The sequence below is a fragment of the Haliaeetus leucocephalus genome, unplaced genomic scaffold (assembly GCF_000737465.1).
Source record: "Haliaeetus leucocephalus isolate CR32 unplaced genomic scaffold, Haliaeetus_leucocephalus-4.0 Scaffold933, whole genome shotgun sequence".
Classification (NCBI taxonomy): domain Eukaryota; kingdom Metazoa; phylum Chordata; class Aves; order Accipitriformes; family Accipitridae; genus Haliaeetus; species Haliaeetus leucocephalus.
This window is the reverse complement of record NW_010973369.1, coordinates 2,349,847-2,367,891: the sequence shown is the minus strand read 5'-3', so window position 1 is coordinate 2,367,891 and position 18,045 is coordinate 2,349,847. Positions and strand designations below refer to the sequence as shown.

General features: G+C 39.4%; 1 protein-coding gene across 1 annotated transcript in view; it reads right to left on the bottom strand.

Annotated features, from left to right (window-relative positions):
• The window catches only part of PTPRT (protein tyrosine phosphatase, receptor type, T), a 350,042-nt gene that overhangs the window by 61,152 nt on the left and 270,845 nt on the right, over positions 1–18,045 (bottom strand). The window contains exon 13 of the mRNA XM_010584069.1: positions 9,912–10,047. Within this exon, the coding sequence (XP_010582371.1) occupies positions 9,912–10,047 (136 nt within the window). The remainder of the gene's footprint in view (positions 1–9,911; positions 10,048–18,045) is intronic.

Genomic DNA, 18,045 nt, shown 5'->3' with positions numbered 1-18,045 from the left:
GGGGGGGGGGGGGGGGGAACACACAACAAAACAAACAGAGCTTGGTTTTGCCAGATTAGGGAACAGGCCAAATGTCAATCTGAAACAAAATGCTGACACGCACAGCCTGACGATGGAAGTATTTATTTTCTGATGACTGTTTACGTGTTACCTCTACCATAGCGATGCTCCAGCTAGCAGAGCTCATGCTTGATGGGGTACCTGTGACACCATAAGCACAGAGCTAAGAATGAGCTCTATGCAAAAAATGTTGGGTGTAGTACTAAGGAGGTATATGATTTCTGTATCCTGAGCTCAAATCTCCACTGAGTGCTTCAATTGGCTGTTATGAACACATAAGCTTGCCTGAATATAGCTCTGGCTTTTCTCTACTGTGATATGCTACATGGTGTACATCTGCCATATTCAATCTTATCAAATCACTTGCTTCTGCTACTGCTGAAGCTCATTGCAACCTCAGGCTTGGGTTGGGTGACCTTCAGAGGTTTGTCTCTTCACTTTTCCTGAGTCACTCTCCTGCTCCCTGAGAAAAAAGTTGTAGTATATTGATCCACAGAAGCCACTACAAGACAGCAAAGAGACTACTTAATGATACCTTTACTGTCTGTAGCAGAGTAATCCTCAGCTGACTGCTTAAAGCAATGTTGTTGTGCAGTTTTAAAAAGGGGTCACATAGAGCTCAGAAGTTGATTCATCTTTTTAAATACACAAATCTCAAAATAAAATAAAGCAGGGAATATTCCTGATCACATCCTGCCTGCTGGAAGAAGACAAAATTATAATGGAAAACTGGGGACTGAATTTTTCAGGCAATGGTGGTGACTAGTTGTAAGGAAAGCAAAACAACAGAACAGTGCAGAGGGCACTTTTCTGAAGTTCATGAGAAATGTGCAGAAAAGGAAAGGTTGTAGCAAGAAATGCAACTAGCTAGTAGCATCTATGCGTTAAAACCATCCCGTACTTTAACATTTAGTTAAACTTCTCTTAAAATCTGACAACTTAAGGTCAAATTCCATTCTTGGTGAACCAGTGCGAAGTCTAGAGGAAATGGAGTTACTCTGCATTTACAATTACATAATTGGGCAAAGTTAAAGTTCATTGTGGTCTCTTTAGGCTCCTCACACACTTAGCAAGTGGGGAAGGTTCCTCTTTCAATTATTTTCTGACGGGTCATTGAGAAGCAAAATCACTCCAACAAGTGATACATAGGGATCCTCATACTTAACTCTTTGCCCTGTTCTTTGGATGTAAATCAATTCACACGAAAAAGCAGTCGACTTCCACTAAAAGAGCAGAATATAAATACATTCATTTTGCTGACCTGCTGAACACCTTCCAGATTTGTCCATAGGACAAAGTCACAAGATGAAGACAAAGACGAACTGTAGGAAGAGGCAAAGGAGGAGGTTGCCAGGGGTGGCAGACTAGGAGGGGTTAGCAGAGCAGACGTGGCCCTTTGGACAACTTTGTCAATGTCAGAGCCCTGGAAAGTCTGGCAGGTTGCTGCTTTTGGGAGAAAGGTTTAGGTCAGCGATACAGCTGCTGCTTCCGAGAGCTGGAGAGGGGTGACCTGTTTCTCTCAGCAGTAACAGTTGCCTTCTCCATCCCTCCCAACCCTCTGGTTGCAGCAAAGGCATCCAACTCAATTCTCCAGGACTCTTTCCTCAGATCAGTGATCCAGTCCCCCCCTCCTCCTAATCCTCAGACAACTATTATCATGGCAGAAACAGCTTGGCCCTGATTACTTTCCAGCCCCTCAATCTTTAGACAACAGATGGCTCTGGAAGTACTGATGTGTGAAGCATTTTCATGCACCTTAACAACTGCCTTAATTATGCAGCATTGTCATTAGGACTGGACAGGTGATTTAGATCTGAATATCTGAACCACTTCATCATCCAATGGTCTAAACTGACGCTCAGAACCTGGCAACTCCAGGAACAGGGATGTTTGCTGAGATAATGTCAAGTCCTAGTTGTCAGAAACCTTACATTTTATAAAAAGCTTACTTCCATGGCTGAGAAATTCCTAACAATAACCTTCAGGTGTACATTTTCCTGCAGTCTGGCTAAATATGATGGACAATTAGAAAAGGTGCAGTTGGGACACTCTGTATTTGTCCATTAGCATTTGAAGAACTACAAACCGTAACTGACATATCTGTGGACATTTATGTGTTTGCAGGCACAGTTATAGATGCAATGGTAAAACAGGGAAAACATAGCAGTGTGAAAGTGAGAAAATAAAACACAAGCTGCTGGAAAGACAAGGAGAAATGGAACAGTAAAAAAAAAAAAAAAAAACAAACCCCAAAAAACAACTGGTAAAAGAAAAGAATACAACAAAGCACAAAATTACCACAGAGTGAGCACACTCAAGAAAGGTCATCCCCAGCCAAGTACTTACAAGTAATAGGAGTAGGAATATGCATTTCTTCTAAATATTGACGGCCAGGCAGATGAACAAAATATCCAAAAGGAGAAAAAAAGAAAACCACATAATTAGATTTATATGCACTCTAGGATTTTTTTCAATATACGACGTATTTGTGCTGCCTCTTGTACTGAGCTACTATTCTCCTACAATTTTTTCAGGAGCTATACATCGGTGAGCAATGGATACTGAACTGGAGACAGGAAACACAGGTTGTGTTTCCACTTCTGCTACTGACATTTGTCACCATGAATAAATCTCCTCACCTCTGCCATGTCAGTAACATGGGTAATGAGACTTACCTTTGCCTGTGAAGTGCTTTGAGATTTTTGGAATCGAAAGAAATATGTAAGAGCTATTAATATAAATAACAATAAATAGCAAATTGACCATGCAAGAACACCACAATTTTGGAATACTTAAGACAATGAGCAAATTGTGTAATGATAAATCAAGCTTCATCAAACTCTAAAATGCAAATAGTTCATTAACAATTCAAGCATCACTACATATTTATAGATCATCACTGGGGGTATGCATTAGCTTTCTGCATCACTGTGATTAAGCATTTTCTATTACAGTTTTTCAACAATACACTTCAGAACATTTTGATATGTTTTTGAGCAGTGCCACAAAAAGAGCCTTGGCAATCAGTTATAACTTAAGAGGTGATGTCTTCCCTTTTACAACTGGGAAAAGGCTTCTTTGAAAAGGCTGTTTCACAACAGATCTAGCACATGTTATTACAGATTTACAGCAAGGCACAAGGGAGCCTCGAAAACAGCAGCTATAGTCAAGACAGGGAAAAACAATGAAACGCAAACTCCAACCTATTGCACAACTTTAAAATCCCATCCTTGAAGATACTACAAATACTAGGAAGCATTTAGAAGTAGAAATGCAGGGTTCAAGTGTTCACTTTTATGGTTCCTCTGAACACAACTTTCATAAGCACACATGGAAACCAGATTCAGCGCAGTTACTCTCTGTGCACAACTGTCCTCTTTGCTATGCACACACTGGGTAAAGGACAGCGACTTGCAGATGTTCAAGTGGATTACTCTGAAATGACATGTTTTGCCTGGTGGTGGCCCTTGCTATAAACCTGAAATTCTGGTCAGATTCCCGATATATGCCAAGTTATTTGAATGACACCAATTCCAAGGTACACCTGAATGTATTTTTAACATAATGCTACTATCTCCTGAAACCCAGGAACTCTACATGCAATAGCAATGCATCAGTTAAGGTGCAGTGATTGCCACTGAGCTTCACTGTGAAAATCAAAGTTCCTCTGAACCTCTAAACAAAGGGAAAAATCAGCAGGATGTGGAAAATGAGAGCCCACACAGCTGAACCCCCTGCATCCCCCAAATTATTCCATTAAACCAACCCCTCTGATAGACCAGTGCCAGGTTTCACACAGCACTATCAACTGTAATTATTCCGTTGAACATCTTGCTGTACTTTCTGCTTTTCTCGTGTCTTGACCAGCAGACATACGTGATCACACAAGACTCTTAGTTCTCATTAAAAAGCTGCATATCCTTCAAGGCTGCAGAGGAAAGCTCAGAAAGATTTATTCCATAAGGATAGAAAATAAAGGAAGACAAGTAAAAGGAGGATTACATTTTGGAATTGGACAGGCCATTTTGGCTCAAATATTCCAAAAATATGCAACCTAAAATAAGGAATTCCTAAGGAATATTTCAAAACTAACTGCCAACATTTGTCAGGGTTGCAGATCACTAAAAACATGACCTGATCCTAGAATGCATCACACAACCTGAAAACCCTGCCTGTCATCCACCTTAAATATGGACACAGAAGGGACACGGGTCACTGAAGCAAATATCCCTTTCTTAGTTCTATCCTATAGCTTGGGTATGCTCTGCTCAAGAGGCTTTGGGGTTTTATTTAATTAGTTTAAGGTAACAACCTAAGTTCTAATCCAGAATAAGGAGCTGAATTTTCATAGAAAGAACTAATCCTAGACCCTACATAGCCCCAAATCTCCTTTTTTGCTACCAACAGCAGTTTAAAGAACTTATTTACAGTGCACCCATGACAGGCTGTCTGATCCTATTTATTCAGTCGTATATTTAAAGGGGTCAGTAGAGGCTTTGTCTGCTCAAATGCACAAGCCTGAAGTGTGTCACATTCTTCACTCCAGGGAAATGCAAGTCACGATTACACTGGAGTTAAAACTGTCCAAATGAAATCAGAACTGACCAAAATCTAATCCTTTTGGGGGGTAAAGTCACAGGGTATTTTCTCCAGAAAAGAAGTTTACAAATATCTTGTTTTTCTTGTTTCAGCTTGTTTTGACTAACTAGTCCTGCAATCTCTATTACACAAAAGTATTTAACTAATATTAAGGACAAACAAGCTCCTTCGAGAATTATCAATGTTTTGACACAATAAAAATGAGGTATTATCTAAAATGAAAACCATTAACAAAATCTGTTTCCTTCGTTTTGGGAACCCACTAGCTACATGAGTTGCATGTTTGCAGCTCTAGGATCTTCACATGTAAGAGAGTCATATTTAAAACAGAAATGTATATACACAAACACACACACATTTTTTACATAGATATAGACATACAGAAACTTTAGCAGACTTCAGGCAACCCTAGGGTTCAACTAAAACTTTTAGATAACAAATGTAAAGTCAAACCCAAATTTTCCACTGCATAAACATTCTGCATGGCTTAATTTAGCTTCACATATCTGACTAAACCCCGTAAAATATTGGCAGCCCCCAGAAATTTACAAGCCGCTAGAGTTTTTGCAATATGGTCTATTGAAACTACGAGCAACTGGGCAACACTTGCTCATGCCTTGCATATGAAAGGTTTGGAAAAGTATGCTGATTTGGTGCATCTCACAGAAACAAAAAGCAGCTTCTGATGATCTGCCTAATCCTAATCTCAAACCAGTGTCTGCTTTCTCCTAGTGTTTCCGTCTCATCTAATCTCTCTCCTTCCTTTGTTCTTTGCATTGGTTAACAAAATGCTTCATTCAGGAAATCCATGACTGTGCCTATTACCAATAAACTACGATGCCCCGGACCATGAACAAATGTCACTGTGATATTTCCCAGCTCCATTTGAAGAAAATGCCTCAAGTTTGTCTAATTAAGTTATTTTTCTGCATTGTTGCCTTGCAAGATGATGCTGTCTTGGACACTGAGGCATTAGCCTTAGTGAACTGAAAAGGGGAACTCTTTCTAAAGTAAGGTTAATGCAAAAACTGAATGCAAGAGCTTTGGCTCCTAACATTTCTGTTTGTAAAATAGAAAAAGAACTTTGCTGTTAAACTGTTCTCTCAGACAAGTGTGAGCTTTCAGCTGTGCTCCTCCAGAAGTTCAAATCAATCTATGGTCCAAAGCAGCCTTTCCTTTTATAAAAGCTGGTCCCACTCCGCATTAGTTTACAAATGAAATGAGCCTGACAGGCTTAAGTTCATCTTCAGGGAACACTTGTGCATATGCAGCTCCAAGCCTCAATTGGACGTGACTGGTGGTGCCCATTCAAGGGAGACCCTGAACTGATGCAATCAGCAGGTTTCTCAGTGATGTTGGAGGTGTGCTACACAGACCTAGAGAGAGCAAGCCTCCAAAACCTCTTTCTGCACTGTTATAGCTTCTAAATGGGAAAAGAATTTAAAGTCGATGACCCAGTTTATTTCTTATAATAGTGTGTATGCCAGTGGGTAACCTTGCAAAAGACATCAAACAGGCAGAGAGATACAAACTGTGGTGATTTTGGCTGTTTGCACTAAGAGAGGAATGACACAGAGGAAAATGTAGCTTTCCAGCTCTAGAAAGAAAGAGGGGAGAATTTGTATTTCTAGTACTCCCACTCACATCCTTTCTAATTTTGATTTTGGAAAAAAGATGCCCAGGTTAACAGAGCCTATGGCAAAACCAAGTACATCAAAGTTCTGTCCATGGGACATCACACCCAAATTCACTAAACATTGCTGCTTTTGGAACCAGGCTAGTTCCACAGAGGAACATGTGCACTGTGTTAGGGGGCCAGCTCAGGTCAGCACTAGCTTGGGAAATTTTATATCAAGCAAAAAGGTCCTCAGTCTCCAGTCTCTACTTGCTCTGCATTACGAGTATTTTTGATTCTGGGTTTGTCTGTGTTTCTCTGTCTATGAGATATCAACTTATATTGCAGCAGTCATGACAGTGGAAACATCAGAAAAATCAAATATTGGAAAAAGCTGGGTCATGATAGATCTCCCCATCATTTACTTATCTGAGTTAAAAATACATCAGAAAAAAAAAATTAAGCTAAAATCCATTGATTTTATATACCTGTTAACTAAACAATAATACAGTCACTAAGTTTCCTCCTGATCTCTAATAAAAGTTTGTTATATTATGCAGAAAATATGTAGAGTCCATTTAAAAACAAACAAAAGCAAAAAATGTGATAATCTAAATAAACTGTAAATTTCTACTTTTTTTTTGAAAGATTCCTACATATTGATAACTTGGCCTTTTGCTGGTTTTCCAGTTTCCCGTGGAAGACAGAAGATTAAGCAAAGATATTGAATCATTGATATGTATCAAGATATCTCCATATCAATGCATTCATCAGAATGAGAACAATGAAGAATTCTTCCACAGTGATGGAGAAAAAAACCGTACTTGCCCATAATTCTACCCCTGAGAAATTTCCTAACTGTTCTCAAATTTATACAAAAAATAGATTGGCAGCAATCACAGTGTTTAATAGCAAAAGTCCCACATTTACATTTCGAAAGACGTGGTAGACTGTTTGGGAAAATGAGTTTGATGTGGAATCTGAAAATAGGAAAAAATGGCCTTTGGTGAACAAAGTAGTGAGATATTCTACCACACATATAACTGACTGAAAATAAAATGAAAACACTAATTATGGAGATTTATGGAAATTCTGACCTACGGCATGCAGATAGGGGGTCGGCACTGTTTGTGAAAATCCTGAAAATGAACCTACTCTACTGCAACAAAGATTTGACTTTTGGATTTCCTTTTTGATCAGAATCTATTGAAGACATCTCTCACACAGGAACAACCATCATGTGTTTTACTGTCTTCCTTCATTGCCACTGAAGCATTTGTAAGTGTACATCCACTGACAAACTGCCTAATCATCCAAGTCCCTCCCATCTTGTACTTTTAATTCCATATTTGAGAAAATACAGAGATTACAAATACTACCTCCTTAATATTGAAAGTATATTGCCTCATAAGAATATCCTTACCTCTCTGACTTAACTGTTGGCAGGCTACACCACAGAAAAACTGTCCTCAAATAAAGAATTTGTGGTCATCATGAAAAATCATTGTTTCTTTTTTGCCTAGCAATATACATGATTAATAATAATAATAATAATAATAATGATACATTATAAGACAGAAATGCTATGAACTTTAAATAGCTTGTGAAATACACCAGTATGTTCAGATGTGGCATTGCTCTGATAGCTTTGCCTTATAAGTTTTATCTTTCAAGCTGACAATAAAAGTTTTTCTTGAAGAGCTTTTAGAAAGGTAACAGGAATGGATGAGGGCTAGACATTAACCAAACCAGAAACCCAGCTCAATTTTTCCTGAAACCCTTTTTCTGTTTTTCATTGGACGCATATGATTTTTTTTTTCCCGGCTTATGAAGTGAAAAGCTCCCAGGGGACTGGAATCAGTGACATCTATACTGTTTGGGCCTAACATTGAACAAAAGTGCAGTAGATGTCACCACAAAACACATATACATTTGCCCATAAAATCTGAAATGCTTACACACCACAAAAATTGGATTAAAAATCTAGATTGCCCACACCTTCAGTTAGTTCAACAGGATTTCACAGGAGTCAGTACACATGCGATCAGTTTTGTAGAATTACATCGTTTGCAAAGGCTACTCAAAGGACAGCTAGTCCAACCTCCTGCTTAAACCCGTTTCACTTGCAGCAAGTCCCTCAGGGCCTTGTCCAAGTCAAGTTTTTAATTTCTCCAAGGATGGAGATTCTCCACCTCCGAACCATCTTGGTGACCCTCCTCTGGACTTGTTCTAACATATCAGTGCCTTTCTTGTACTGAGGATCCCCAAACTGGACACTATGCCCAGAGCAATCTCACCAATGGCAAACAGAAGGGAATAATCACTTGCCTCAACCTTCTGGCTACACTCTTGCTAACGCCGCCCACGATGCAGCTGACCTTCTTTGCTGCAAAGGCAGATTGCTGACTTGTGTTCAATTTGTCCACCAAGACCTCCAGGGCCTTTTCTGCAAACCCGCCTGTATTGTTGCATGGGGTTACTCCACCCCAGATGCAGGACTTTGCTTTTGCTAAACTTCACGAGGATCCCATCAGCTCATTTCTCCAGCCTCTCAAAGTCCTTCTGAATAGCAGCCCTGCACTCCAGCATCTGTAGCATAGTTATTCCATTTGCATATGTGCTCTGAATCAAGATAGGGGAGATCATATCTAGATTTAACTGCTGCTCTTATTTTCAGAAAACGCCTGACTGTCATAGAGATAAGAGATCTCAAAGGAGCAAAACTTTGCTTTGAAAAGCTGCACTCCCTGCAACAGCCCAAGTAAAATCATCAAGGCTCTCACATGTAATGCCACCTGTACCATAGACAAGGGGCTGCCAGGCTACCTAGCTCCTGTTTCATTTAGAATCAAATTACTGTTGAAAAGTAGGGCTCACTTCAGAAACATGACTGGTAAAAATATATACATAATACATCCTTTTCTCAAGACAATCTCTTGCCTAAGTGGTTTTCTGAATCAGTATATTGGACTGTAAACGTGGAGCTCTTCAAACAGTAGCAACTACAATAGTCTACTTCAAAGTGTAAGTGCAAATGGTCCAAAGAAAATCACACAAAATTAACTGTTTGAACAAATTTCATTACCATACATGATTTTTCCAAGTTTCATTCCCCTGTAAACCAAAGCTAACTCTTGGAAAGATTCTAACCCTCAGAAAGTTGTAATATTCCAACTGAACACTGGTTGCAAAGAAATTGCTGTGTGAAAATATGTCTCATCAAGACTCACTTGGAAACAAGATCCTTGATCACATTATTTTAAGACATTATTTTTCTTGATTGTTAAGAAAGAATTCTTGTCTTCTATTAGGCTACCTGCACAGGCTTACATGCCCACTTCCATTGCCTCATTATCGTTTTGTACTTCTCCATGCTTTTTCATGAGCTATCCCTTCTCATTATCAATTAATTATCATTAACTCTTTGCAGTCACAAGCATTCTTTTGTTGCTCTTATAGTATCTGCCACAGCAGGCATCTCTTCTGGGACTAAAACTTCTTAGTGGTAGCACTACATAAATAGGTACTAACTGCTGCCCTCTGTAACACAAACAGAATGTGTTACCTCTACCAATTCTTTTTGAAGTAACAACACTCTAGCCAGAACGTCCAAGATGGAAGCAAAGCAGAAACTTACCTTCTCTTGATGGTAAGCATTGCTCCCAAGAGGATAATAACAAACATCAGAAGACCAGCTATAACTCCGGCCATTTTCACCGTACTGTCAACTTGTTTTTCTGGTTCCACTGCATTGGAATTCTGGGTGGAAGCTCCTTAAAAGATGGAGGGAGAGGAAGGAGGAGATAAGAAAAGAATTTGTAGAAAAATTGTGCAGTGATCCACTTTAAATATTCATTTGAAAGCCTAACAACATACTTGCAATCAACTTGCAACAGACAATTGTCCATCTAACCAAATCTACCTTTAATAAGGGCTAATAACAGCTAACTCAGAAAAGTAATAGGATGTAAAAACCCAGTGCAACTGACTCTAATATTTTACCATATTATACTGTAACTTACTCTTCTGAAGCACTCAGCATATATCCAGAAGGAGGAGAATTAATAGCAGTTACAATTTTCATCTCAAATAGCTTAAGTGGAGGTGCAATCCTCACTCATTGAAATAACAAATGTAAAAGTTTGCAGTAACATATCCCATAACACTACTTGCAGAAACTTTTTTTCTTCTAAAATCAGAACAGATTTGGATTTCTCACTATACTGGCTTTTGTAAACATATGGTTACAACTATGCACATAACAGGCATTAATCCAACACACGGGCCCCCCCCCCCCGCCCCCCCCCATCATCTAATGTATTCCATGCATGAGTTCTTCAGCAGCCCAGGCAAGACAACATAATTTCTGTTTGAAATTTTTGGGGGTTTAAGAGTAAAGCCTACACATCTAAAAATAAAACATATTTAGGAACATTATTTGCACAGCATTTCTTCTTTTACTTCCTTGTTATGATCTGACTTTAAGGGTCTTTTGCCCCTGCAATAACTGAGGACCTTGCAGAATACTGCCCTCTCCCCTCTTGCTGGGACTACTTGTATGGTGCTTATTATCTGCCTTAGCTCTGCTGACTTCACTACTTGCTGCACAGAATTTTTCTAGATATAGCTTAAACCACTGAGCTTGATTTAGAAAGCCCCACAAGATCTGAGTCGTGGCTACTCTGAAGACTAAATAAGCCTATCTTTATTATAGTCCTGATATACTTAAGTACTCCTAAAAATATCACCATTGCATTTGATGAAGTTAAATGAATTCATGTTACATGAGATCACAATCTTATCTTGGGCTTCACCTTTGCTGTTGGAGTCAGCCAAGTCTTCCTCTACAGCTTAAACACAGTAGAAAAAGGGAATCAAAGGTGAAGAAAGAGTGCTGTCATCACAAGAGCATAATGCTTTGCTCTTTTAACAACTCTATGTTGCTGACCTTCAGGAAAAGCTGAATTGCTTCTGTTCATGAAGTCAGTTGCTTGGGGAGATAATATTCAAATGAGTCCACATGTTGGTAAGCCTCACTGGGTTATTCTTTTTTGCCCATTTGCCACATGGTAAACTGCATATGCTTTAAAAGATCTCTGTCTGCAAGGATGAGTCCCAATGGTTACCATGATCAAATCATGTAACTGGATGTGGGGCTGTCTGATATGTTCTGAATGGGGCCTAGCTGATGGACTTCCAGGGATGAGGATCTGATCTGCAGTAAAGTGTTATATTCTTCTCTCATCATATCTTGAAGAGTACATATAGAACAATGACACAATAAATACAAAACAAGAAAACTCACCACATGCAGTGATAAAAGTATGATTTCACTTTTCCTACAGCTAAGCTGTTAATCTAGTTTGCCACAGCAAAATACAATATTTACCAAGCAAACCTGCTGGCTGTTTGAAACACACATGTAATTTTCAGCTTTTTGTCCACGACAATTCTACTGCTCTGCTGCGTCCACCAATTTTCCCATTCAGTTAAGAGTTCACTGGTAACTTGTGCTCACATGTCTGAAATGCATTACTGGGACTTCCAAGTGTGAAAATAAAATAACATATCAGTTGCATATTACCATCTTTATTTGACAACATCTCTTACAATCTTAGAGCAAATCTGTCCAAGATGTGAGCTATATACCATCATACAGGCAATCCCAACACTGTCACACAACAATGTAAATGATAAAGGTACAATTTTTCCCTGAAAATGGCTAAAACTCTATTTGTTTGAAGTGAAACTCAGAAGTACTACAAATTATCCTTCACTTGAGTTGCAGTTACTCCTATGACCCTAAATAATAGGTGTTGGAGAATGGTTTTCTACCAAAACCAGCACAGTCAGACCCCTCTCATTTTTGTACCATCTGAATACCCTCACAAATTGTGAGCCACGTTTAAAAAAAAATAAGAATGTGCTGTCAACTCCATCCTCTAATCCACTAAATTGGTTTGATTTTGCCAGGCTGTTACTTGTTACTACAGGCAATGTACGGTCAGTGTATTTTTATTTGATATTTCTCATCCTATTGTAGACTACTGCAGTTCTAGAAAGAGAATAAAGGCTTATTATCCATCCTGACACCTACACACTGTGATGACCGATTCACTCAAATCTTCTATGTAACTCTTTCTATCTATCTTGGCAAAGGCCAACAATTCCTTTAGGCTACTAGTCCAACCATTTGTAAGTTGTCTCAGCTAGTAATGCCTAGGAATTGATATGACAGTATTGGTAAATTCCTGGGTCTTGGATTCTTAAAGTTTTGCAATGAAACATTACCACAAAAGCCCTTTGTTTTTCTGCTGTTCTGGCATATTTTCCTTGTAGATGCCTAAATCTACTATGGTTGCTTGTACTCCCACCTGCACCACCACCAGCTGTAGGTAAGGAGAACATTTCTGTTCTGGAAGAGGGAGGTCTGTGAGCTGTTACTGTACTTGCAGAAGATGACTCCTGCTGCTCCTGACAGTAATACTTTAGAATTCAGTTTTGCTCCTCTCCTTTACTGGCATGCAGGCAGATCTGAAATCCTTTAAGCACAGAAGCCCATAAAAACTGCTCAGATGGCCATTTCATACAAATGTCTTGGAATCATAGAATCATGGAATCATTTAGGTTGGAAAAGACCTTTAAGATCATCAAGTCCAAGCAGTCCAGACCATCTTTAATTACACTTGGAAAGTTCTGCACTACTGTACTTGAGGGGCCACCTTTTTCTTTCTGAAAAACAATGTTTATATACTGCTGACATTAAAAGGGAAAGAAAATAAACTATAACCATATTTTCTAGTGGTTACTTCCACCCCATTTCCCGGAGTAAATTGTTCCTCATAACTGAAGCTGGATACTGGAATAATAGAACACAGAACAGGTCACCGCTGTTATTGCTGTGCGTATTTCAGTGGCACACAGAGACCCTGCTAAGGCCAGGACCCCACTACACTGTACTAACATGAAGTAGGACAATTTTATGTCCTAAGCTTACTTTCTTAATAAGGAAGGCAAATGATAGAAGACAGTGCCAGAAAAGACTCTAGGTCCCTTGACTCCCTATGTGTGTATTATCTACTAGACCAGGCTGCTACTTTCAGAGATACACATTTATGTGCTGTACAAAACGCACTGTCCCAGAAGCTTGACCAGTGGTATGGATTTGACTTGCACAGGCATCAGCATTCACCCAGCGCTCTGTTTTACATTCATAGCTATTTCAAGACTTTAGTCCTTTCCTATCAACCTAATTTACTTTGTTCCTTCAACCCCTTTCAAAATTCCTACAGATGCAGCATCTTACAACAAGACAGAACACATTACAAGCAGCACATTTCATGGGAGATACTGTTCTGGTGACACTGCAGAGATGCAATGAGAGCAGAGCAGGGGCAAATGGTTTTTTCCCTAGAGTCGTCCACCTCATCAGCCCACAAGTCAGGTTTATGGATCATCAAGCACTGAGGGTTTAATTAAGGTTTTGATTAAGGTCTAATCCAGCTATCCTGCTGTGGCTTCATAGATACCTAAATTCCAGAGTGGTTCAGTAAGGTGCAGCTACTGGAAGTGTGGTTTCTTATTGTGCCAGCTCCTTGTGGCTTTAAACCTTTTAAATTCCCCCTTGCTTCTGATTATGGTTAAAGCTGGCCCTGCAGGGGCTGATAACTTAAGGACAAGAATTTTGAAATTAAAAATTAATTTCGGTATAGAGGGCTGCCATTTGTACTCCAGAGTTAAATCTTCCAGAACACTTCTTCAGCTGAAAGTGTTTCTGTTTAGCTACTTTGAGCTGGAAGATGGTTTGCAAGTGATTCCAACAGCCTAAACTCAAGTTTTTGCCAGTCATAACTGAAGAGGAGAACATTCTCAAAGTGCTAAGAAAGTGAAAAATAATCCACTTACCAGCAAGCATTCATATGTAGTGCTATACACTCCTAGAGCAATATTCATATGTACTTTAAATCCTCTTAATGATCATGCAAGGTAAGTAATAAATTATGTTATTTACTTTACAGATCTGGAAAGATTAAGGATATGCCTTTGGCATCACAGGTACCCAACAGCACAGCTGAGGACTGACATTTCTGGACTGACACCCTGTGACAATTCCATCAGACCATGCAACCTCTCACAGTTGGAGACAGGAGGGACGAAGGGAGAAACAGCAACGGCAGCTAAGTGAAAGATACCATGGCAATCTTTCACCCAGCAATTTGTGCACAGATATATTATTTGAAAACAACAAGCCACTAGATATGAAGTGACCTTCTCTGCGGAGGCAACACACTGAAGAACATCCAGGGAAGAATGATTATTGAGTGCATGTAGCTAAGCAGGACTGATAATACATGCTTTTTCTATAAAACCTATTTCACAAACTGTAATTTGAAACATTCTTTATTTAAAGCAGCAATTACAATATTGCATTAAAAAAATGTAACTAACAGGAAAAAGAATTCAAAAGTGCCGTAGACAGGAGGCAAAGACAGGTATTTATGTGAGATTTCCAACTGGCAAGGCATAAAGAGCAAAGTCCTGCAATGGAAGTGGTACCACAATCATCAGTAGCTGTGTCACTGCACAGGACAGAGAAGCATCTGATACCACAACAGGCGGAGAAGAGAAAGCAAACAAAATGGCCTAAGGAGAGCTGGGTCAAATACCCGGGGGCAAGAAAAAGGCAGTGCAAGTGTAAATGAGGGAGGGACAAAATGAGAGAAGCAACACAAGTAATGGGAGGTTCAGCCACGGCCAGACGATGGGAAAGACCCAGAAAGGGGCCAAGTCAGGCTGGCAAAGACTAGGTTTGGTTTCAAATTTGTAACACCCGAGAACACAACTTCTTCAGAGAGAAAGTCACTCTTGAAACAAAAACCAATCAGAAAAATTACTTCAAAATATTATTTAACTCAGAAAAATTAAAGAAGAATAATGGGTTCAAAGTCATTATGAGTTAAAATGAGCTGCTCAATCAGAGTAATTTCTTTGTAGCACATAATGGCCAGGCAGCATGCTGAATGTAAAATTTCCTAATAGACCTAGAGGCTTATTTTCAAAAGACAGTTATTCTCAAATCACTTGTAAACATGATTTCCTTTTCTTTTTTTTTTTTTTTATGGTGCTTTCTACGCGAGTGGCCTACAAATGATTAAAACATCTCTGCATGTAGAAATGTTTTCCCTTATGTTTTCAGATCCTGATTATATCTATACCTCTGAAACATAGTCTCCGATACACAAACACAGGGGCAGACAGGTACCTCTAAGAATGATAACGTTAAGATAAAGGTGGAAGGGCACTGCTTTACATCTTGATCCAGAATACCTGTTAGCCAGCACTGCCCAGCAACAGCCCTTTGCGTGAGCTGGCCATGTTCATGGGCTGTGCAAGACAGACTAGTTTGCAACCTTCAGCAGTGTATACCAGAGCACTGGGACTAAAAAAAGCTATGCATGATGCCGGTGCTTCTGCGTATCATAAGCCAACAAAGTGAAACAGCTCATCAAATCTGAAAGACAGATTCCACTTTGGCTATTTCTTTGTTGTAATCCATTTAAAAAAATTGAATACCATCAACAGTATCACTACATATAACGTCACCATACCAATTTTCCACCTCCAGTTATTGAAGACTGCAAACAGCACAGGCTTAAGACTACAATGAGACATTCTCATTTCTTTAAAAAAGCTCAAAAGGAATTGAAAGAATGATGAGCGCCAAAAGCTTCCAACCATATTCTAAGCGGAGAGAGCAGCAAAACAAAGCAGTCCTGAAGAGAAAGACCGACCAGAATTTATATGAGGGATTATGAGGCATACAGGTTGAATCTGTAGGAGGATGAGGGTAAACACACAGTGAGGAATCAAGATTAGCATTACTAAACTGAATGAGAATTAAAAAATAGCAGTAAGAGAATAATTGATTCTGGAGATTCCAGGCAAATCCACCACAAAGGCTTTTCTTTTCTCCTCCTGTTTTTCTTCCTCTCTCTTCAGAACAGAAGCACTTAATTTGTGCTAAAGGCACATATATGACCCCCAAGAATGAGAAAGGTTATTACATTTACTTGAAGGAAGAGCTCAGATAAAGAGCAGCTGTTATGATGCCTACAAGTGATGCAATGGTTCAGAGGGTGATAGCACGTTTCCATTTTAAGTCTCCACTTTTGCAGAGCTACTTAGAAACTAGCTTGAAATTATAAAAATGGAAAACAAGTAAAATTCCCATTATCACAAGTACAAATTTACACATGTGATAATTTTTGTATGGTCTTAAACAGACACAGGGAGATCAATATTTTGACTAATACAGGCAAAAACTTTAGAGTGCACAACAATGCTATGGATGTATAATAGACACATCACAACCTACAAACAAAAACTAATTAATCTTTGCACCAGCCAGTCCCCTCTAAGCAGTTACTCTGCTCTTATCATGGTTATCATTCAAAATCACAGCCACACCAGCTGCAGAAATTAAAAAAACAGTGAGCAAAGTCCAGGGGTCAGTATAAAATTGAAATCAGGCCACCTTTCAAGCCTGGCTGGCCAAAGGCGCTTTAAGTACCACGGTGGCCTACAAAAACCGTGCCTGATAAAACTTCACCCTCGAGCTGACTCAGCAGCATGCAAAGGAGGATACTCACCATTTTACAGTAAAAAGGAAGTCATATGGCCAATGCATTAGGAAGTCTGTGTATACACGCTCTATGTGTGCTGCATAAAATACTGGGAAACTTTCTGTACTTTGCCAAGTTGAAGCAGCACTTTCAGGCATGTCTTGAATGAAGATTTTTCTTTTCCTCTACAGTGGTTATTACGAAACAGTCTCTTTCACACTTACCTCTCTTGTGACATTGTCACATATCCTAATGCTACCATATAGTTTTTTAAATGTCCAGTTCCTGGAAGAAACTGAGAAGCTAATGCATTAATAATAACCCTGTTTCTGAATATAGGCTCATTGAAAAAAATCTATTTAAGGAAACAGAGGCATAATGTATTTGTAATAGCCTTGGGTTTGTCATGCCTTTGGAAGTGCTATTTAAGGACACTGACAATGATAATCTGTTTATGAAAAACTTTTAAAGTGATCCACAGTACCTGACCAGTGGCTGACACACTTTAGAAAGCATCTCCAGATATCAGGAAATGGAGAAGAAATACTGACTACCCAAATAAGTTGCTGTAAGCGTATGAACGTTAGGAACATGCCACACAGCTGTCCTCTAAAATGTAAGAGCCCTCCTCCTGCTTCTCCACCTGTGACTGCCCCATCTCTCAGCCCCTGTGCAGAAGGCTTCAGGGGCATTCAGACAGTTCTACCTGCAAACCTTCAAGCAGAAGAGAGGGGGAAAAAAACCAACTCTGAATTTCACAAGTAAGTCATCATGCATTGCTCCTTGTGTAAAAACTAAATAAACCAAAACAAATCCTTTCTGATTTGACCTTCACTTCTGGCTTTAATGTCCAACTACTGCCTCTGTTTTTTAATTCCCCTCCTTTGCCTGACTACTGGTTCATCTGCAAGCAAAGGTGACTGCACAACCTACCAGCCACAGCCATGACACATGGCCAACAGCATCCTTTCACACCAGGCAGGTGTTGTAAGGGGACAGCAGCCTCCATAGCACTCCAGGTAAATCCATGAGTGCTTTGATTCCAGGAGGACTTGGCTCACACAGCGATAATCGATTTTATTCTGCTTTTTCTAAAGACCCTTCTTTTCTGAAGTGACCAGTGTATCCCAGCTGTGGATGCTTTGAATT